General features: G+C 37.4%; 2 protein-coding genes and 1 long non-coding RNA gene across 9 annotated transcripts in view; 1 reads left to right on the plus strand and 2 right to left on the minus strand.

Moving 5' to 3' along the window:
* Nucleotides 1-2,330: 2,330 nt before the first annotated feature.
* On the minus strand, nucleotides 2,331-4,112 carry LOC125755658 (uncharacterized). Its single transcript, XR_007412669.1, has 2 exons — nucleotides 3,977-4,112; nucleotides 2,331-3,791 (listed from the first exon to the last, which is right to left on the minus strand). It is a non-coding gene; the product is annotated as an uncharacterized LOC125755658 (long non-coding RNA).
* Nucleotides 3,983-23,130, plus strand: part of G2E3 (G2/M-phase specific E3 ubiquitin protein ligase) — a 54,516-nt gene continuing 35,368 nt past the window's right edge. Inside the window, exons 1-4 of one of the 7 annotated variants that reach the window (XM_049113596.1) lie at nucleotides 3,991-4,115; nucleotides 13,049-13,173; nucleotides 17,617-17,708; nucleotides 18,371-18,411. In XM_049113596.1, coding sequence (XP_048969553.1) covers nucleotides 17,647-17,708; nucleotides 18,371-18,411 — 103 coding nt within the window. In that variant the 5' untranslated portion in view covers nucleotides 3,991-4,115; nucleotides 13,049-13,173; nucleotides 17,617-17,646. Of the gene's footprint in view, nucleotides 4,116-4,401; nucleotides 4,538-13,048; nucleotides 13,174-15,248; nucleotides 15,435-17,616; nucleotides 17,709-18,370; nucleotides 18,412-23,130 lie in introns of those variants that run through there. The other 6 variants (XM_049113602.1, XM_049113597.1, XM_049113600.1 and 3 more) reach the window with 6 other exon arrangements.
* On the minus strand, nucleotides 9,841-14,103 carry LOC112657474 (60S ribosomal protein L31-like). The gene is made up of 2 exons (XM_025443511.3): nucleotides 13,870-14,103; nucleotides 9,841-10,287 (listed from the first exon to the last, which is right to left on the minus strand). The coding sequence occupies exons 1-2, from the start codon at nucleotides 13,958-13,960 to the stop codon at nucleotides 9,899-9,901; spliced, it is 480 nt and encodes a 159-aa protein (XP_025299296.1). The 5' UTR covers nucleotides 13,961-14,103; the 3' UTR covers nucleotides 9,841-9,898.

Genomic DNA, 23,130 nt, shown 5'->3' on the forward strand with positions numbered 1-23,130 from the left:
AGGCATAAAAGTTTTCTTTTTAATGTTACACGCACAGTGGTCCAGGGAAAAATGTAAAACTCAAATAAGTGGTTAGGCTTGAGAGCTTATATACTATTTTAATGAAGGGTGGTAAGTTGTGAAATAACTAGACAAAAGAAGAAGGGTGTGGGCTTCTAGGAGTGGTAAATTGAGGGAAGGTAAACATATGGGGGAAACTAATGGTAGATAAAAGTTATTTAGTAAGACTTTTTTATGCAGACTCCTCAGTGTCATCTCCATCTCTAGTGCTAAGGGATGTTCTCCTTTTGGTAGGAGAGAGGAGGGGAACATCTCCACAAAGGGAAATTTATGCCCTGCTTTTGTTAGATGGCGGAACGCAGACAGTTCTTCCTGTGTCTGCTTCTCAGATGCCTTCAGCTCAAAATAATTTTTATGCCAAAGTGGCATATTTTGGCATGGCTTACTCATCTTTTATTTTATGGCTTCTAAGTTTCCTTCCTTAAGAAATCTCTTTAGGGCAGCCCCGCTGGCTCAGTGGTTTAGCGCCACCTTCAGTCCAGGGCGTGATCCTGGAGACTGGGGATCGAGTCCCAAGTCCGGCTCCCTGCAGGGAGCCTGCTTCTCCCTCTGCCTGTGTCTCTGCCTGTGTGTGTGTGTGTGTCTTTCATGAATAAATAAATAAAATCTTTTTTAAAAAAATCTCTTTAACCTACAGTTAGTTATTCTTCTAATTTTTCACCCAATACATTTTTGTTATATTTTTTATATTTCAACCTATAATTCTTGTAGAATTTACCTGTGGTACAAGGTAGAGGCCTAACTTTTTATCTTCCAGATAGCCAGTTATTGTCATTTCTTGCTAATTTATGAGTGAAAATATTCCTTACCCACTACACTGAAATGCCACCTTTATATTAATATTCTATGTACAATTGAATTTTTCTGGATTCTCTATGTATTTATCTTTTTTATGCTAATTTTTTCATTACTACTCCTTGATCATAGTAGCTTTTTGTGAAGTTCTATTATCTAGTAAGACACATTGCCTACTCCCAGCCTCTGCTAATCTTATTCTAAACCATTCTTATTTATCTTCCATTTGCAGACATTAAAATCACTTGTTTCCAATGACAATGTTTTTTACATATCCTATACTTTAAGCAAATTTATTTCTAGGCATTTTATTGTTCTTGTCAGTAATGTTGCTTGTGATAAGAACCTTTCAAAGTAAGTTCTAGGAGCTCTTCTGCCAAGGCACTTTTGCATAGGCTCTTGTGGGTGAACTGATGACCATTGGTCCCAGAAGGTGTTTTTGTCTTGTGTCTGTAGTATGAGGAGTGAACAGAAGGAAGAAAGCAGGGAAAAGAAGGTTATATTATCTATGATTAAAATTTTCTATGGATTCAGTTCTCAGTTAGTTCAGATTACTGAGGGGTTATCAGAAACTAAGACTTTTTTGTGTGTTTCTTCAGTTTTTGCAGCTTTTAGTAGGTGGAATACTCATATCAATGCATTTTACTGAATTTAAAACTTTTTTAGCTCTCTGAATGCTGGTTTGATGGCCAGATTTGTTAGATTTAAATATATCTTGCAGGGAATATTTTCTTTAAAATGTTAAGTTTGCAGTTACTCAGGTTCCTGGATTTAGTCAGTGGGTATTTATTGCAGTGGGTATTTGTTAATGAAATGCCACAACATTACTTGAATACTGCCTGTATTCAAATTCATTTATATTCACTCTTTGTGAGGGGAGCAAGGAGTAACAGTTTAAAAAGTGCAAATAACCTGATATTCCACTCAATAAACACTAGCCATAGACAATTTATACAATCAAGCCTGGCTAGTCCTATGGGAAAAAATATGTCAGTGTCTTTAAGGGACCTTCTACTGGGGATGAGAAATCAGTATCACTGGTCTGACTGATGGCAGGGCTGCCATCATCAATATCTTGGTGGAAGAAATTGAAGACTTTATTGAGAGTCCAAAAAGAAGAACTGAGTAAGGAAAACTTAGAGGACAAACATTTAAATAAAACATTAGAACAAAACAAAACGTATGCCTATACAGTTGTATAAAAAATCATATTTTTATTATATTTTATAGTTGTCTTGGGGACTTTTCAAGGGCAATTTGAGTATTTAACTTTCGTTTGCTGATTAACTTGAGAATTTCATTCATGTGAGGGATGAAATTTAATGGTGCGAAGGTGCCAAGAATGATGAGAGACACAGGAAAATACATGACATCCTTTCCGCCTTGAAAGAACCCGAAGGAGCAATATATTTAATGGGGCCACATTAGAAGTGTGGCGACATTAAATAATGCAACATATCATGAATGACAAAATGTGTGATCAAACCATTACCATATAATTGTTGAAGGAATGTATGAATGAATGGACACAGACTATTCAAACGTTATACCTTTATACATTTATTAAACGATACTGTATCTAGAATACATTCGATTTCTAACAACCTTCATTTACAAAACACAATTGCAAGAGTAAAACACGTTATTATTTTTAAAATTCAGCTGGTTAAAAGGCAAAAAATAAAAAGCTTCTTCACATCCCCATTCATCAATCTACCAGAGAAATAAATTTTTACAGTTTACTATCCATCTAGAAATTCTGTATGCCATGCACATACTTTTTTTTTTTTCTTTAAGGATTTTATTTATTCATGAGAATACACAGAGGGGAGGGGGGGGGGGCCAGAGACACAGGCAGAGGGAGAAGCAGGCTCCATGCAGGGAGCCCGAGTCTCCAGGATCACGCCCTGGGCTGAAGGCGGCGCTAAACCGCTGAGCCACCCGGGGCTGCCCGTACACATACTTGAAAAGGATACAATGTAGAGTCCTTCTGCAGTGGATTTTTTTTTTCATTATTTCATTTGAGTACCTACCGCTATACGTCATTATTTTTAGCGCCTGTACAATGTCAGTGTATTAGATCCTAAAGTATCATAACTCATTTAATCATTTTCTTATCGAGAGACACAGGTTATTTCCTATTCTCTATTGTTCAAAGAGTACGCTTGTTAATAGCTTTACACTCTCTCCTGTCGGATTATCCGTACGATAAATCCATAGAAATCTAATCTTTCAAATTGCAGTCTTGACAGAGGCTGAAGGCGCTCTGGCTTGGTTTGAAATGATGTTTTTAAGTTAAATCAGTACTATTAGATGTGAGGATGATCCGGTGGCCACCTCAGAAACAGAGTAGTTTAGCTTCCTGGGGGGGGGGGGGGGGGGAGGTGCTAAAACACATCCGACCTCTCCTTTCCTTTCTTAGAGCTCCCAGATGTGTCCCTTCGGAAGCGGTCGTTGGGAAAGGAAAATGACACTGTTGTGCTCAGAGTCTCCCAGGACAACTACGTAATAATCACGTAAAACAGTCTCGATTATTATCAGAGGGGCCCAAAGATTCGTCGCTTTCCGACACCCGCCCTCCTTGCCCTCGTGTATTTTATCTGGGACCAGGCACGAGTTCGCCACCCCGCATCTTCGACTGTGGTTCGAACCAGTGTGCCTGGCGCCCTTGGCTTTTTGTCTCCCCGAAACGGGGGGTGGGGGGGCGACAGAGGTCAGACGTCCCGACGGCGCCGGGATCGAGGAGCGTCCAGGGAAAGCAGGTTTGCGCAGAGTTTGCTGCTTCCTCCGCCGCAGCCGTGGTTCACGCGAGAGCGGCGCGGGGGGTAAAAGCGTCAGGGGTCCCTGAAGGAGTGACGGGCGTCGGCGCGCCTCTGTCCGTTCCAGAAACCAGGGGATCCTCTCCAGTCACCGGGCAGGAGCACCGACTCTGGGACCTGTCCAGGAAGCACACAGACAAGGGACACTGCAGCGGAGGCGGCGCGGCACAGGCGACCCCCGCCCCCGGGGGCAGAGCGGGGGTCGCGGGGGTCGCGGGGGTCGCGGGGCCCCTCCCCCTCCCGCGCCGCCCGCGCCGCCCGCGCCGCCGGCTCCCACCGCGGGGGGGCGGAGCTTAGCGCACCTTCCGGATTGCAGGCGGAAGTGGACGAATTTGAATCTTGTGGGCCGTTGCATGGGGCTGCTCGCCGTCGGCTTTGCGGCTCGGCGAAAGGAGGGCAAGGTGACACGGCCTTTCGGGAACCTCCGCCCGGCGCTCCTGGGTGAGTGGATGAGGAACGGGAAGAAACTATAGAGTTTCCCAGGGAGAGAGTTCGAACGTGGGACGGGGCAGGGCTCGAGAGGCGGGAGCGTGTAGCGGAGGCCTCGGAGCGCCCTCGCGGACGTCGGGTGGCGGAGCCGGGCTCGCAGACGTGGAGGAGTCGCCCGGGGCGCTGGGAAGCGTCTCCCGGGCGGGCGCCCACGACCAGCGCGGAGCACCGAGGGCTCCTCGGCGCCCCCGGCCCCGAGGTTAAGCCTCGTTTAATCCGCCCTTCCGGTCGGTTTCGTATTCCCGCCAATGCGACTCGGAACGCTGAAGCTGTAACAGTACTTGGGTCTAACTGCGAAAGCGTTCCCGCAGGCAGGAGAACCTTCCTTTATGAAAGATGGAAGGCTGGGGGCAGGTTAAGAGCGAGGCGACGCGGTACGTGGCTCCAGAGTTCCTCTTAGGGAAGTGACAGTCTTCGAAATGCCCGGTGGGGATTTAAACTGAAATCTGAGTATCCTTTGTGTTGAAAACCCGGATATTTTTCTTTCACGATTTTTCTTGTGCCGCGAAAATCCGAGACTCCTGTAGGAACCGCGGTGCTCCCCGGAGGTCTTGGTTTTCCCTAACAATAGGGGTAAGGTTTGGGGAGTCGCACGAGTCGGCCTTTTCACCTCCTCCTCTCGCTGGCCAGCTGGGTCATTGTGCGGTCTTTGTGGAAGCGCTCCACCAACGCTTCCGGGACTCGGGCGGGTTTTGTTTTGTTGTTTGTTGTATTTATTTTTAGTGATGAACTGCCTCAAATATCAAATTGTCTGACCCCATAGCAAAGTCTGCCTTCTGGAACAGCTTAAATGCGTACGCTACAGCTAAAATATAAATGAGTTTAATTGTATAGAGATTTTCTATTTTGCCTTATGGAAGACTGTCAGATTAATAGTGTGCTGTTTTATAGGAACTGATACTTTATGTTCCTTTTAAGATTTTAACACCAGGGTATCATACCATGGAAATTGCACAAATATCTTTTAAAAACTAGGCATTCCTTCTTCCTTTACTGTCTGCTCCTACTCTCACGTCCCTGCTAGTGAACTTTTGTTTCATTATTAGCCAGGAAAGATAGGTTTAAGTATTCAGTATTTCTGATTGTTGAGATTTAAATATTTGTGTGAGATTGCAGCAAAAGCATTAGCTGTACTTTCCTAAGAATTGCAGACAGCTGTTCTCATTTTATGGAAACTACCAGCAAATAGTAATTTAAAAAAAAAAAATAGTCTCTACATTTTAATCTGTTTCTTGCCCGTACTTGGACTTTCTTCATTGAATTTCTGCTCTCTCTACGTAAATCATTAGCGAATTTCAAATTTTAATGTGTATACATTATCTCGAAGGGTTTAAGTGCTGATTCCTACACTTCAAATCGCATAGATTCTGGGCCCCTTAAGTCTGCAGGAGGAGGAATCTGTAAACTTAATTGGAAGGTTAGAACATTTGACAAGAGTTTTTTTTGTTTTGTTTTGTTTTGGTTCTGTTTTTTAAAAGATTTATTTGTTTATTTGAAAGAAAGAAAGTCCCAAGCAGACTTCATGCCCAGTACAGAGCCTGTGGAGGGGCTGGATCTCCCTACCCAGGAGATCACCACCACCGGAGACCAAGAGTTGGCAGCTCAACCAAGTGCTCCACCTTGGCGCCCCTTGACAAGAGTTTTTAAGAGCACTGGCTTGATCTTTCCTATAGATACATAATGATACACTGTTAAGGGCATGGAACTGGAGTCAGATTGCCTCAGTTCGAATTCCATCTCCACCAGTTGGTAGCTGTGTGACCCAAGGAAGCTGTTTTACCTTCCTGTGTTTCAAATTCCTGACCTGTATAATGGAGTGATAAACAATACCTGCCTTGTAGGATTATTGTGCGAGTCAAATGATGCCACACATATAAAAATCTTAGAATACTGTGTGACACATAGTAAATGATTCATATATCTCCAATTATATTGAGTTATTAAGCATTGGACAAACCACATTACATACATTATCTCAATCTTCACATATAGCACTGCAATATAAAATAGATAAAACAGAGGTCAAGAAGGTTGTCACACAACTACCAAAATGTTTGAACCAGGTTCAGCAACTAGATGTGTTCAGAAAGTTTATGCCTCTTTTTAAATTATTATTATATTAAATAATACTTCCTGCTTTTCTCTGCAGTCTATCCTTTCAAATGTTGCCTCTTAAAAATCTCTGATGGCTCCTCCAATATAATTCGGATTTCTCAACTTTTTTCCCTTCCTTTCTCTTCTCTTCTCTTCTCTTCTCTTCTCTTCTCTTCTCTTCTCTTCTTTTCTTTTCTTTTCTTTTCTTTCTTTTCTTTTCTTTTCTTTCTTAACAAAGCCCTTGTCAATTTGGTTCCAACCTCTGTTTGCAGGCATCAACTTCATAATATTCCACTACTCTTTTCCAACCTGTGATGTTCTATCCATATTGCTACCATTATCCAAATCTGTTCTCTCTCACTTTTATATACACTTAGCCACCAACATTTTATGTCCCTTTAAGATTTTACCCAGTGGGTTTCCAATACTTTCCTAGACTTCCCCAGGTGGAGTTCTTCCTGTCCTGCATGGGGCTCCCTGCAGGGAGCCTGCTTCTCACTCTGCCTGTGTCTCTGCCTCTCTCTCTCTCTCTCTCTGTCTCTCAAGAGTAAACAAATAAAATCTTAAAAAAATTTTTTATCTTGTGGAATTTTTTTATTATAAGAATAATAAATGTTTAGTATAATTAGGTAATTAACTTTGTAATAGGGAAGTACATATAAGAATATTCATTTCTATGTTAATTCAATTCTAAATTAAAATATTGGAGAGTTAAAAAATAGCAAAATTTGCCTTTCCTTTTGAGTTTGAATGGCTGTTACTTGATGTTTTTGACCATAACCTTTTCCTTAAAAAGCTGCCCCAAAATAGACATCATTTTAAATGCCATTGGGCAGGGTTTGGTAAAAGGAGCTTATGATCCTAATATGCTCCCTCCCATTCCATACACCTTCTCCAGCCAAAGTAGTACCAGGTATTTGAATCTGAGCTGAATATCTAGACCATTCGCATTATTTCTTCTTGAATTTTGGAATTGGGATACCAAAAACTATTAGAGCTAAGCCAGAAAGGTCTTTATATCCCTGAGATCACAGTGAAATCATGAAGAAACAAAAAAAATGTGGCATACGGAGCCAATGACAGTGGGGTATGGCAACCTGTTTTCCAGAGATTAATTATAAAAGTCAGCAAAACTTATAACATTATTGCTTTCCCTTTTTGGTTTTTTGTTAAGACTGTATTTTTTTTAGTGCAGTTTTAGGTTCACAGCAAAATTGGCGGGAAAAATAATAGTGATTTCCTCCACATATGCATAGCGTCTCCTATTATCTCTATACCCCACTAGAGTGATACATTTGTTGAACCTACATTGACACATTATAAGCACTCGAAGTTCACAGTTGAAGTTAGAGTTCACCTTTCATTTTGTACATTGTTTAGGTTTAGACAAATGGATGACAGGTGTCCATCTATGGTATCATACAGAGTATTTTCACTGTTCTTTTTTTTAATTTTTTTTTTATTTATTATTTATGATAGTCACACACACAGAGAGAGAGGCAGAGACACAGGCAGAGGGAGAAGCAGGCTCCATGCACCGGGAGCCTGACATGGGACTCGATCCCGGGTCTCCAGGATCGCGCCCTGGGCCAAAGGCAGGCGCCAAACCGCTGCGCCACCCAGGGATCCCAGCATCCCTCAAATTTTGATAAGTTGTGTTTTCCTTTTTATTTAGTTCAAAATATGTTTTATTTTTTCTTGAGATTTCTCCTTTGACTCTTGTGTTACTTAAAAATGCGTTAAGTCTCCACATATCTTTCACATTTTCCAGCTATCTTTCTTTTATTGATTTCTAGTTTAATTCCATTGTGGTCCGAGAGCAGACATTGTGTGATTTCGATTTTAAATTTGTTAAGGACTGTTTTATGGCCTAGTATATGGTCTGTCCTGGCAAATGCTCTGTGTAAGCATGATAAGAATCTGCATTCTGTTGTTATTGGATAAAGTAGTCTATTATATATAGTAGTTTGATGATGATGTTGAGTTTAGCTGTCAACTCAGTTCCTTGCTAATTTTCTGCCTACTAGGTCCATTTCTGATAGTTGTTAAGGTCTTGTTTATCTTTGCAATTCTATTAGTTTTTGCCTCCCATAGTTTGCTTTACATAGTTTAACACAGTTACACATAGTTGTTAGGCATATACATAATAAGTACTGTTAAATCTTCTTGGGGAGTTGACTCTGTTATCATTATTTAATGCCCTATTTATCCTTTATAATTTCCTTGTTTTAAAGTCTGCTGTCTCAAATTAATATATCTACTTCTGCTTTCTTCTGATTAGTGGTAGCATGTTAAATTTTTCTCCATTTATGTTTAACTTATATTTAAAGTGGATTTTTTTTGTAGAAAACATATAGTTGGGTCTTATTTTTAATCTACTCTGCCAAATATGTCTTTTAATTGGTACATTTAGACCATTGACATTCAGCATGACTGTTGATATAGTTGGATTCATGTCTGCCATATTTGTTATGTTTCTATTTGTTACCCTTGTTTTTTGCTTCTTTTTGTCTCTATTCTTTTTCTGCCTTTTATAGTTTTAATGGAGCATTTTACATGATTTTATTTTTTTCCTTAGCATATCAGCAATATTTCCTTCCTAACTTTTTTTAGTGGTTACGTTGGATTTTGCAATATGCATTTACAACCTAATATCGTAATTGAGTATGTTGTTGCTATTATTATTTTGAACAACTGTTTGTTAGATCAATTAAGAATAAGAAAAATAAAAGTTTTTAAATTATATTCACATTCAGTAGTCTTCTTTATGTAGATCTGAATTGCTGAATATTATCTTCTCTTTCAAGAACTTCTTTTAACATTTCTTGGAAGACAGGTCTACTGGCAACAAATTCAGTGTTTGAGAAGATCTTTGCTTTTTCACTTTTTTTTTTTTTAAGAGAGAGAGAGAGAGTGTGTGCGTGTAGGGGTGAAGGTAGAGGGAGTGGGGGAGAGAGAGAATCCCAACCAGGCTCCATGCCCTCACAGAGCCTGATGCACAACCCTGAAATTGTGACCTGAACTAAAATCGAGTCAGATGCTTAACAGATTGAACACCTAAATGCCCCTTCTTTTTCATTTTTGAAGGATAATTTTGTAGGATACAGAATTTTAGATTGGAACTTTTTTCCCTCAACATTTTAAGTATTTCAGTGTACTCTTCTTGCTTGCATGGTTTCTGAGGAAATATCATTGAATTCCTTCCTTTGTTCCTCTATAGGTAAGGTTTTTTCCTCCCTCTTTCAGGTTTTTTTTTTTAGATTTCATTTATTCATGAGAGACACAAAGAGTGAGGTAGAGACATAGGCAAAAGGAGAAACAGTCTGTCTACTGGGAGCCTGATATGGGACTTGATCCCAGGACTCTAGGACCATGACCTGAGCCAAAGGCAGGCAGACACTCAACCCCTGAGCCATCCAAGTACCCCTCAGAGTTTTTTCCTTATCTTTGATTTTCTGTAGTTTAAAATGATATGCTGAGGTATAGTTTTTTTTTTTGTCATTTATTCTGCTTGGTGTTCTCTGAACTTGGTGGATCTGTGGTTTGAAGTTTGACAGTGATTTGTCTAAATTGTCTTTAAAATTTTTTTTAATTAAAAAAAATTTTTTTGCAGTTTTATACCTTTATTTGACAATCAGCGATTAGTTCTGATCCACATTAACAGTCTGTAGATTTTTGAAAGTGGTGACAGGTACGTAGGTAACCAGCATGCAGAGCTTGTTTGGTGAATCTTCATCCTCGTTACGTTTTCTGGACAACTGCACATGGATACGGTATGGAACATTCCTTATTCCTTTGGCCCAGACAGCTTTGTTGAGCCTGGTGTCAATGTGCACATCTGGAGTTCCCATCTCCTTCATGGCAAATTTCTGGATCTCTTTGAGTGCCCGAGGGGCACGCTTCTTGAAACCCACTCCATGGATGCGTGTGAGAATGTTGATGGTGTATTCTCTGGTCACTACCTCGTTGATGGCAGAACGGCCCTCCTTCTTCTCGCCACCCTTCTTTGCGGGAGCCATTCTGCCAGGCCCTAGTTGGAAAGGAAGTAAAAAAAATTTTTAATGAGTTATTTATTTGAGAGAGAGATAGAGATTGTGACAGAGATAATGAGCAGGGAGCTCCCCACTCAGCAGGGAGCCTGATACTGGGCTTATTCACAGGACCTTAGGATCATGACCTGAGCTGAAGGCAGACACTTAACCAGCTGAACCACCCAGGTGTCCCTAACTTTTATTTTTTAATTAGGTAAGCTTTATGCCCAGCATGGAGCTTGAATTCATGACCTCAAGATCAAGAGTCACATGCTCTACCATCTGAGCCAGCCAGGCACCCGCCATTAAATTGTTTCAAGAATTTCTTCTGTTCTTTTCTTTCTTCTGGTATTCCCAAAATGTTTATGTTACACCTTCTGTAGTTGTCCTGAGGTCCTTGAATATTTTGTTCTGTTTGGGTTTTTTTTTTTCCTTTTCAGTATTTATTTATTCTCTTTGTTCATTTTTCAAAGTATCTGTTGAGATGTCTTCAAGCTCAGAGATTCTTTCCTCAGCCATGTCCAGTCTACCTGGAATCTCCTCAAAGGTATTCTTCATTTCTGTTACAATGTGTTTGATCTCTAGCATTTCTCTTGATGCCTGCTTGGAATTTCCATCTTCTTACATTGCCATCTGTTCCTGTACTGTGTACTTGATCTGTTAGAGCCCTTAGCATATTAATCATAGTTGTTTGCAATTCCCAGTGTGATAATTCCAACATTCTTGCCATGTCTGGTTTGGATGCTTGCTCTGTCTTCAAATTGTGCCTTTTGCCACAATGATTTGTAATTTTTTCTGGACAGCCATACTGGGTAAAGAAATTGTTGTAAAAAGGCCTTTGGTAATGTGGTGGTGAGGTGTGGTGGAAGGGTGAAGGGGAAGAGTTCAGCAGTCCTCTGATTAGATCTTCGCCTTTTCATGAGCTATGTCTGTGGTTGGTGAACTTACAAGTATTTCTCAGCTTCCCTCGCATACTCCCTTACATGGGATAGGATGGCTAGAGTACCTTGGAGTCAGTTATTTCCCTGACTCCAGGTCAGGTGATGCTCTGGCTAACTAGTTTCTCCTTTGGGCAGGCCTTATTACGAACAGAGTGTTTTGACATGTTTCAAAATGGTACCTTTCTCCCCTCCTCCTGCCAGAATGACAAGATTTTTCTCTGATGTTTACTGTGGGATCCTCTAGTCAAGATCTTGGTCAAGTTCCTGGTGATAAATCTCAAAAATATGGTAGAAAGTCCCCCTGAAGTTTTTAACTCTCAAAATTGTTCACACTGAGCCTCTAGCCGTTAGTCGATTACAGTTCAGGTTTTCCTATTCCAGAACTGGATCCAGCAGTGGTTCCAGCTGATTAAGTCTCTGCTGAAGTAAGCTGTGACTCCTGTGCTCACTTATCTCTCCATTCTTGGGGGCAGTGGTTTGTCTGGTGTCCCTCCCTCCTACTGATCCAAAAAAGGTTGATTTTTCAGTCTTTTCAACCTGTATTGTTAGGATGGAGTGGGGACTTAGAAGCTTCTTACATGCTTTTTTAAGCAATTCTTTTCTTTTTAATTTAAACAAATCACCTATTTTTAATGAAAGTATTAACTTTATGTATCTTTCTAGTGGTAGAGTTGTATAGAACAAAATTCACCCATTTATGGGTACAGTTTAGTTTTAATAAATGTATTCCATTATATGCATATATCACAATTTATTTTATCCATTGTCTGTTGATAGGCAATTGAGTTACGGTTTTTGGCTATAAAAGTAGGACTTTTTTTTAGCCACTATGGACTTCTGTGTACAATGCACATGTCTCTGTTACTATTGGCTGCATCATATGATTGGTATACATTTAACTTTAGTGAAGTAAAACTCATAAAATTAACCATTTTAACTACTTAATGATATTTAATACATTTACAGTGTTGTACAATCACCATCACTTCGATCTAGTTTCAAAATATTGTATGACCCCTAAAGGAAAACTCATAACCATTAGGCAATCGTTCCATATTTTCTATTCCCCCCAGATCCTGGAAACCACAAATTTCTGTCTCTCTGGATTTACCTATTCTGATTATTTCATATAGATGGGATTATATATGTGACCCTTGAGTCTGCCCTCTTTCACGTAGCTTGTTTCTAAGATTCATCCAGGTTGTAGCATTTATCAGTGCTTCATCCTTTTTTATAGCTATGGATATATACCACATTTTGTATACCATCAGTTAAATGGACAAATGAGTCCTTTCTATTTTTTAGCTATTATGAATAGTACTGTTATTAACATTTGTGTACAAGTTTTTGTTTGAAAATCTTTCAATTCTTTTTGGATAAATACATAGTATAATTGCTGGGTGATATAGTAGTTCTACATGTGGATGTGTTGAGCAGCTGCCAGACTATTTTCCATAGTAGATGCTCCACTTTACATTCCCATAAGCAATGTATGAGGTTTCCAATTTCTCTATATTCTTGTTTTTTAAATTAAATCACTTGAGTGGGCATCAACTGGTATCTCATTGTTTAAATTTGCATATTACTAATAATTAATGATGTTGAGCATCTCTTCAGGTGCGTATTGTTTATATAAATATTTTCTTTGGAGAAATGTCTATTCAGACCATTTGCCTGTTTTTAAATTTGGTTGTTTTGTTGATGAGTTCTAAAAGTTTCTTACATATTTCTGGATTTTTGCTCTTTATTAGGTATATGATTTCCAAAGATTTTCTCCCATTTTGTGAATTGTCTTCTCTCTCTCTCTCTTTTATTAAAGATTTTATTTATTTATTCATGAGAGATATAGGCTCCCTGTCAGGAGCCTGATGCCAGGACTCAATCTCAGGACCCCAGGATCGTGACCTGAGCCAAAGGCAGATGCTTAACCACTGAGCCACCCAGGTGCCCTTTTTACTCTCTTTATTGTGTAGTGCCAGTTATTTTTTTCTTTTTGTGTGTGTGTGTGTATGTTTTGGTTTTGTTGTTATTTTGTTTGTTTGCTTATGGTTTTGGTGTCATACATAAGAAACCATTGCTAAATCCAAGCTCATGAAGATTTACATAACCCTATGTTTTCCTCCAAGATTTTTACTATGTATTAAGTCTTCAATCTGTTTTTTTTTTTAATTTTTATTTATTTATGATAGTCACACAGAGAGAGAGAGAGAGAGAGAGGCAGAGACACAGGCAGAGGGAGAAGCAGGCTCCATGCACTAGGAGCCTGACGTGGGATTCGATCCCGGGTCTCCAGGATCGCGCCCTGGGCCAAAGGCAGGCGCTAAACCGCTGCGCCACTCAGGGATCCCCTTCAATCTGTTTTTAGTTAATTTTTGTATATAGCGAAGATAGGGATCCAACTTCATTGCTTTGCATGTGGCTACCCAGTTGTCCCAGTACCATTTGTTGAACAAACTATTCTTTCCCTATTGAATAGTCATGGCACCCTTGTCAAAAAATAATTGGTCACAGATGTATGGCTTTATTTCTGTACTTTTATTTTCACTTGATCTATATGTTTATACTCATGCCAGTACTAACCTTTTTCAATTACTATAATTTTGTGGTAAGTGTCCAAATTAGGAAGTATGAATTACTCACTTTTTATTTTTTGAATCCAGAGTTCCTTGCAATTCGTATGTGGAGAGACACTCCACATTTTGTGTTTTTTTTCCAGCTTTCCTTCTTTCATTTGCTTTTCAGGCTTGTTCTATTTCTTTTCTAAAATATATGTTCAACTCCCAAACTCATTTTATGAGGCCAGCATTACCCTGATACCAAAGCCAGATAAGGGCACTACAAGAAAAGAAAACTACAGGCCAATATCCCTGATGAATGTAGAGAAAAAATTCTCAACAAGGTACTATCAAACCAAATTTAACAGCACATTAAATGATCATAATACCACATGTTCCAGTAGTTCCGCATCTGGGTATTTGCCCAAAGAAAATGAAAACACCTTATTCCAAAAGATACCTGTGTCCCTATGTTTATTGAATTATTTGAAAGATGTGAAAGCAACCTAAGTGTCCCTCTATAAATAAATAGGAAAAGAAGATATGATGTGTGTATATATACACATTGGAATATTACTCTGAATTTTAAAAGAATGAAATCTTGCCATTTGTGACATGTCAACTCTACTTCAATTAAGAAGAAAGGATCATATGCCACCATCAAGTGGAATTCATTCCCAGATGCAAGGATGGTGCAGTCTATGCAAATCAATAAATATGACACATCATTTTAATAGAATGAGAAATAAGCATCAAATGGTCCTATCAATAGATCCAGATAAGGCATTTAAGAGAATTCAACATCCTTTCATGATAAAAATTCTCAAGAAATTGATACAAGAGGAACATATCTCGACATATTAAAGGCCAAACATGACAAGCCCACAGCTAACATACTGAATGGTAAAAGGTTGAAAGCTTTTCCTGTAATATCAGGAATAAAACAGAAGATGCCCATTATCACCATTCCTATGTAACATGGGTAGAATTCTTAGCCTGAGCAGTCAGGCAAGAAAAAGAAATAAAAGGCATCCAGATCAGAAGGGAAGAAGTAAAATTGTCTATTTGTAGATGACACAATCTTATATACTGAAAATCCTAAAAATCTCACCAAAAAGCTTTTATAAAAGCAATCTGGATATAACAAGGGAATTTGGCTTACTTTATTGTATTAATTATCTGTTGCTGTGTATAACAAATCATCCAAAACTTGGTGACTTAGAAAAACAAACATTATCTGACAGTTTCTGTGGGTCAGAAATTTAGCAGCAACTTAACTGTGTGGTTTTGGTTTAGGCTTTCCCATGAAGTTTCTCTCAGATTGCTAGTCTTTAGTCATATGAAGGTATTTTAATTGGGATTGGAGGATTTGCTTCTAAAATGGCTCACTCAAATGGCTATGGATAAGTGCCTCATTTCCTTGGTAAGTGGGCCTTTCCAAGGAGCATCTTCAAAATCTCTATGACTTTGCAGCTAGCTTTAACCATGATAGAGAATACGGAGGAAGTCACAGTGCCTTTTATGACCTAGTCATGCATTGTCATTTCTGCCAGACTTTTTGGTAGAAACAAATTACTAAGCGTGGCCACAATCAAGGAGGGGGAAATCAGGCTTCCCCTTTTGAAAGTATCACTGACTGATCAAGTGGAGGTAAGCAGTGGAAGAGACTCAGAATACCTCTTGACATTGGCTTCTTGGAACTCTTTAGTAAATTGTTCATGGTGTCTTAAGTTTGGTATTATTTAGAAGACCAAGTCTTAAGACTTGGGCTATTATTGAGACATATATTTACATAACATTGTTTTATTCTTTCCACTTAGAAAGTCTCAAAGTTCATGCACTGGTAGGAAAACATGATAAAATTAATTAAAAATATGTGAATAATCTTTTTTTTTTTTTTTAGGTTTGTTTTGGATACTGTTTGAAATAAAGCAATTATCAATCAGGCTTAAGAAAAAAGTTTTATTTCAGTTCCTGAGGATTAGGAAGAGGCTAATGTCAGCTGGTCAAAAGTATGAATTACGCACTGTCTTTAGAACATCAATTTGGGAGAAAAAAAAAAAAAGAACATCAATTTGGGGATAGCTTTTAATTTTGATAATTTTAAGCTTAGAGAAAAAATACAAGAATAGTATACAGAACTCCTGAATAATTTTCAGCAATTGTTTGTTTTCTGTCATTTGCCTAACCATTTTTTTCTCCTAATATCTAAAAGTCAGCCTAAAACCATAGGAACATGTCTCAACATATTAAAGGCATGGTGCCACCCAGGCACTCCTATTGCTAAGTAGTATTGTATTTTATCAATAAACTGCAGTTTGTTTATCCATTTTCTTAGTGGTGAACTACTGGGTTTTCAGCTTTGGAGTATCATGAAGAAGGTTGCTATGAACATTCTTGAATAAGGTTTCTGTCTATATATGTTTTTATTTCTTTTGAATAAATAACTAGAGGTGAAATTCTTGAATCAAACGTATGGGTATACGTTTAACCTTAAAGTGTCAGAACTCTATTTTACATTTCCACCAACAATTTAGGTGAGTGTCTCAGTTGATTCATATCCTTTCCAGTGTTTGATGTTGATAGTCTTCTTAATCTTAGCCATTATTTTGGGTATGAAATGGTCTGTCATAGTAGTTTTAATCTTTTTTTTTTTAAATATTTTATTTTTAGGGGTACCTGGGTAGCTCAGTTGATTAAGCATCTGCCTTTGGCTCAGGTCATGATCCCAGGGACCTGGGATTGGCCCGAGTGGGGCTCCCTGCTGAGGAGGATGTCTGCTTCTCCCTCTCCCTCTGCCCCTCCACCTCCCTCATGTTCTCTCTCTCTGTTCTCTTTCAAATAAATAAAATCTTTAAAAAGTTTTTATTCTTAAGTAATCTCTAAACCCAGTGTTGGGGTTCAAACTTATAACCCTGAGATCAAGAGTTACATGCTCTACTGACTGAGCCAGCCAACAGCACCATGCTGTTGAGCAACTTTTCATGTGTTTATTAACCATTCACATATCTTCCTTTATGAAGTGTCCATTCATATTTTTTGCCCAATTTTTTTTATTGGATTGTTTGCTTTATATTTATTGAGTTGTTGGAGTTCTTTATATATTCAATGTACAAGTCTTTGCCAGACACATCTTTTATGAATACTTTCTCCCAGTCTGTGGCATGCATATTTACTCTTAATTATATCTTTTGATGAGTGGAAGCTTTTAATTTTTATGTAGTATAATTTACTTATTCTGGTAAAAGTTTTGTAATTGTACCTTTTACAGTTAGGTCTGTAATCCACTTGAAACTAGAATTTTCATGGTGTGAAGTTTGGATCAAGGTTCATTTGTTTTCCATATGGATATCCAATTTTTCCAGCAGTGTTTGTTAAAAAGATTTTTCTTTTCCCCATTGATTGCTTTGTTACCTTTGTTGAAAATCAAATGACTGGAAAATATTTTTCTTGGCTTTCTAGTTTTGTTCCATTGGTCTATGTGGAATTGTGTATACTAATATACTTTGGAAAACTACATAAAGTGCTTATTAGATATTGGCATACGTAGGATAAACCTTTCCTATACATGTTTTGCTAGCATTGGAGATCTTTCTTATAATCAACTTCTAGCTAATGAATGACATTTGGAGGCTTTTCAGCATGATTCTCTACATACTCCTATGGTACTTTTCCCCATCATGTAAGGTTGATGTTCACTTTTAATTCTTTTATATTTATTTTTAACTATGAGAAAGCTCATTTAGGGCAGAATTCTGAGAGTAGGAATAACAAAAATATTTAGACACCTTTTTTTTTTTAAGGTAAACGTAATTATCTTACAAATATCTAGGCAGAACTTCATCACAGTGTCCACCAAGAGATGCCTTGGGTCCTTGCAGTGAGAAGGAGAAGAGGAGGAGAAGATGTAACCACATACAAAATGTAATTTAGAACCTTGCCCATCATATCAGTATCTCTGGAATAAGTGCCGGTCCTATTCAAATATTTATTAACACTGTGCTGAATGATACAGAATTTTACCCTTGGGGAGTTTGCCAGTGTAGCTGAAGAATTTAAAAAATTCAAATAAACATAATACAAAGTAATATGTGATAATGTTTGCATTAAGGTCATTGGTAAAATTTAAAATATTTTTATTATAGTTGTTTGTGTTGTGGACCTGAATCATTATTCTGAATTATAATTTTAAGTTTTAGGTTAATGTAATTACAATAGGGTTTTGTTTTGTTTTTTTAAAATATTCAAATGTCCAGCTGGAAATTTGAAAATTTAGACTATTGTATCTTTTTGGTGCATTATAGGATATCCTGTGATGACCTCTTTCCACTAAATGCCAGTAGTCATCTTAATCTTTTTGACAACTAAAAAACATTCCCTTCAATTTTAACAATGTTCCCAGACTTTAACTTGCTTGTTGAAAACTAATGCTTTTAGATGTGTGAAAGATAAGGAAATTAAGTACTACGGAAAGAAATAATTATGCAACTTATTTGTAATTTTGCAGTGACTAAATTTTATTAAAGTGGATAATTTGAAGCTTTAGAAATTAAGATGGCTATATTGTATGTTCTTATTTCTCCTAGTAAAATGAATGAAAATAAACCTGGTGCCTCACAGAATCTTGGTAAGTAAAATATTTAAGACATTTTCAAAGCTAATTTAAAATATTAAGATATTTTACTCTTGCTTTTTTATTACAATAAAACTTTTTGGAATGTTGACTGAAGGGGCACCTAGGTGGGTCAGTGGTTGAGCTTCTGCCTTTGGTTCAGGTCCTGATCCCAAGGTCCTGGGATCGAGTACCACATCAGGCTCCCTGTGGTGAGCCTGCTTCTCCCTCTGCCTATGTCTCTGCCTCTCTCTGTCTCTCTCATGAATAAATAAAATCTTTAAAAAAAAAAAAAAAGAATGCTGACTCAAAAAGTAGGAATGAGTTCCTTGATCCATGCTTTGTTCATACATCTGTATACAAAAGTATAATATTATGTGTATTCATTTCAACAAAAATCTGTTGTAAGAGGACAGTTTGCCAAATTTTTTTTGTATCCTCTATATGTATTTTTCAGATATGCTTTGTATCTGAATAAAACAGCATTATTTATTTAATAAACATTTTTTTTCATCTTTTTGTATGACTTTCTTACATAAGGAAAAATGCAGGTGAGACCATTTTAAACACAAAACTTAATATGAAAAGGAAAACTTATCTGAAGGTGCTCATAACAATATCAAATAGATTCAGAGACCTTTGTCTTTGTTGATTTCTTCATTTATAGTTTGTACAGTATATGTTAATTTGCTAACATGGAATGTGAGAAATTTAAATTCTTATTTTATACTCTTCTGCCACTACTCCCCTCATCTATCCTCTTTTTAAGATTTATTTTTTTATTCCTTCACAAATTAAAATATTACACTTAAAACTATCTTAACCTTCACTGATAGAGAATTATTTGTTAACTCTTTATCATCTCTCCATCATACTGGATGAGGAAATTTGTGCTCTTACTTCTCCCTCTGCTTTGCTTTTCTGCTTTTACCTAGCAGCTTCTATCAACTGTGCTAATTGTTCTGAAACTTAGTAATTCATGGACTACCTTCATATATTTGTGGACTGCAAACACTACCTTTACTGTTATTTACTTAATATTTTACCTAAGATTGGCTCAGTTTTTTACTTATATGAATGTGTTTATATCATTATTTTAATACAACCAGTATGATTTGCCATAGTTAAAAGGTGATCTTAATACAATGAAGTCAGAACAATGTTACTGAATTTTAAATATTAAAATTAAAAAACAACTAAGTGCAAATACAAACAAAAGCAGTCTACTTAAAAAAGCATGCCTGTCTATTTTGTATCCAGTGTCTCCATATACTGGGTGAAGGGAGGAAGGGAACAAATGGAAAAGCTGCTGGTCCACAGCATAATAGCAAATGCAGCTCCATCCAGCGCTCATCATGAGTACTTCTGTTCTTCTGTTCTGTAGTCTCAGCTAATTCATTATATTCCTTTTCCCCTTGATAGTTGCATGTACACTAGACGATCTACAGAACTAGAACTAAAAATATAGGCACTGGAGATGAAGGAATTAAGATGAGAGCTGCTGGTATAAGATGTCCAGTAAACAAATGGCAATTTGCTGGAGTTGATGTGGTCAGAAAGAAAAGGAGTTGAAATCTTTTGAAAGATTGACGAAAGGGCTTTCGTTTGTGGCTTATCTTATTAACCTGTAGTGAGGGAGGGCAAATATAGAGGAGGTATTTTACAACATTAAATATTATTAGCTCATGACGTTTTTTTCCAGTCCTGGAATCATTTTGTGAGTAGCTTGTTAACGAACATACCATTTCATGTATAACATCCATTCTTGATTACATGTATTAGTTAAAGGTAAATAAGACTAACTGCTAAATAGGTAAATGCCCAGGTCTTACTGGTTTAGCACAACAAAAGTTTATTACTTCCTTATGTTACTATTCAGTGTGTGGTTTGGTTAGGGGAGTTGGAATAGATGGGGAGTTTCTGCTCCATGCAGAGATTCAAGCTCCTTTCATCTTGTATTGGTTTGCTGCCTTGAGATTCTCAGTCTTTTCTCTTCAGCTAGTGATTTTCTTATTGTTTTATTTGTATGTTATTAGAAATTTTCTGTACAAGTAAATATCATAAGTTAGAAAAATAATGTTTATTCAGTTATATGTAGCTGTCATACATTTTAATTATATTTGTCACTTTTCCAAGGTTACACGGCAAGAATGTAGTGCTGAGATTTTAACTCAGATCTCCCTGACTCTACAGTTTGCCTTTTTAAAATTATTATTGTGGTAAAATACACATAACATAAAATTCACCATTTTAACTATCTTAAAGTGTACAATTTCGTGGCATTTAGTACATTCACAATGTTGTAAAACCATCACCAGTATCTAGTTCTAAGATATTTTCATCATCCTCAGAGGAAACTACCCATTAGGCAGTCACTTTTCATTTCCCTTCTCCTTGGTCCTTGGAAGCCACCAATCTGCTTTTTTGTCTGTCTTCTGTGAATTTACCTATTCTCGATAATGTGATCTATTTATATGGAGTCATATAGTATGTGACCTCTTGTACTTGGCTTTTACCTTCTTTTACTTAGCATAATGTTTCTAGGCTCATCCATGTTGTAGTATGTATCAGTACTTCATTTCTTTTTATAGCTGAATAATATTCCATTGTATGGATATAACATTAATTTATCCATTCATCAATGGACATTTGGTTTGTTTTTCCTTTTCAGCTATTGAGAACAGTGCTATTATTAATATTAGCGTACAAGTACTTGTTTGAACATAATTTTCAGTTCTTTGTCATATGCTACACAGTGGAATTGTTGGGTCATATGGTAACTATGTTACACGTTTTTGAGGAACTGTCAAATTATTTTTCCTAAGTCACTGTACCATTTTACATTTCCACCAGCAGTGTAAAAGGATTCCTATTTTTCCAGATCCTTGCCAACATTTGTTAATTTTTGACATTTTAATTGTAGCCATCCTAATGGATGTGAAGTGGTATCTCATTATGGTTTTGATTTGCATTAACCTGATGATTAATGATGCTAAATATCTTTTAAAATGCTTATTGGCTATTTATGTATCTTCTTTGGAAAAATGTTTATTTGGATCATTGCTCCATATTGTTGAGTTATAAGAATTTCTTATGCATTCTGGACACTTGTTGAGTTATAAGACTGTTGTTTTTGAGTTTTGAGAATTTCTTTTGTTGAGTTATAAGAATTTCTTATGCATTCTGGACACTAGACCTTTAACATGTGTATGGTTTCTAAATACATACTCCCATTCTGTAGATTGTCTTTATACTTTCTTTAGTGTCCTTTGATACACCAAAGTTTAAAACTTAGTTTGAATCCAATTTATCTATTTTTTTCCCATTTTTACTTTGCTCTGGGTTTCATGTAAACGCTAAGAAACCAATCCAAGGTTATAAAGCTTTGCCCCTATATTTTCTCCTAAGAGTTTAGTTTTGATGCTTACATTTAGGTCTTTAAAATGTGTTTTCTTAAAGATTGATTGATTTGAGAGAGAACGTAGGAGAATGCAAGCTGGGGGAGGGACAGAGAGAATCTTAAGCAGACTCCCCTGCTGAGCACGAGCTTGACGTGGGGCATGATCCCAGGATCCCAAGATCATAACCTGAGCAGAAATCAAGAGTCAGACACTTAACTGACTTAACCACCCAGGCACGCCATCTATAATCTGTTTTAATTTTTGTATATGGTGGCAGGTAGGGTTTCAGTTTCATTACCTTGCATGAAGAGACTATATTTTCCCCAGTGAATGACCTTGGTTGGCATCCTTGTTGAAAATTAATGTCTATAGATATATAGATTTTTTTCCTGGACTCCTCCCCCACCATTGATCTGTATCACTGTTCTTATGCCACTACAACACTATTTTGATTTCTGTAGCTTTTGCCTAAGTTTTGAATTTTCTTTCTTTTCTAGATCAATCTGGCTAAAGTTTTCTTAGTTTTGTTGATCTTTTCAGAAAACCAACTTTGGTTTTTATTTTCTATTGTTTTTCTGTTTTCAATTTCATTTATGCTATAGTCTTTATTTTTTCCTTCTGCTAGCTTTTGGCTAAATATGCTTTTATTTTTCTAGTTCTTTAAGGTTAAAATTGTTATTGATTTTTGGGGGCCTTTCTTTTTTCATATTGGCTTATATGAGGATCAGCCAGAGGTGAAAACTTAAGTGTTTCTGGGGTCTTTTCTGAGCATGCATCCAGTCTTGACCATGTGTGTCCTCCAGATTCCCTGGTATCTTTGGGAGCTTTTCAAATCCCTTATCTATCTATGTTTCTCCTTTTTCCCAGCCCTTTGTTTCCTAGGTCTTTTGGTCTGTCACCTACTTGTCTTGTCTTTACCCTTTACTCCATGCTGCTTCATCTAGTATATTTGTCTTAAATGCTCTTGACGGAGAAAGTTCTGAGACCAGCAAATCAGGGCAAGTATCTGAGCCCAACCCTCAGGATTCCACCACATAGATCAAAACACACAATCACTTTTCTTTAAGAGAAAGGTTCATTTTCCTCCTCTTGAACAATCCAAACCAGGAACATGGGCATGGGCCATCATACCTAAGACCATTGCTCAGCTGGAGAGTGGGTGATGGTAGGCAGGTAAGTTAAAATGAGACAAAGTGCTCATCAGAATATATCATTCTATTTCTTAATTGAGCATTCTCCTAATTTTATAAGTTTTAAAATTAGATTTCAGTTTCTGAAGAATTGATTCTGACAGTTTTTGGCAGCTTAATTGTTGCTTTAGTGGGGCAGTAAG

Source organism: Canis lupus, chromosome 8 (genome assembly GCF_003254725.2).
Source record: "Canis lupus dingo isolate Sandy chromosome 8, ASM325472v2, whole genome shotgun sequence".
Taxonomy (NCBI): domain Eukaryota; kingdom Metazoa; phylum Chordata; class Mammalia; order Carnivora; family Canidae; genus Canis; species Canis lupus.

Coding starts and splice junctions, on each gene's coding strand:
- LOC112657474 (XM_025443511.3), bottom strand. CDS start 13,960: ATGAAAGAAGGAAAGCTGGAAAAAAAACACAAAATGTGGAGTGTCTCT. Junction 10,288..13,869: donor CTGGATTCAAAAAATAAAAA/GTGAGTAATTCA, acceptor CTTTCCAACTAG/GGCCTGGCAGAATGGCTCCC.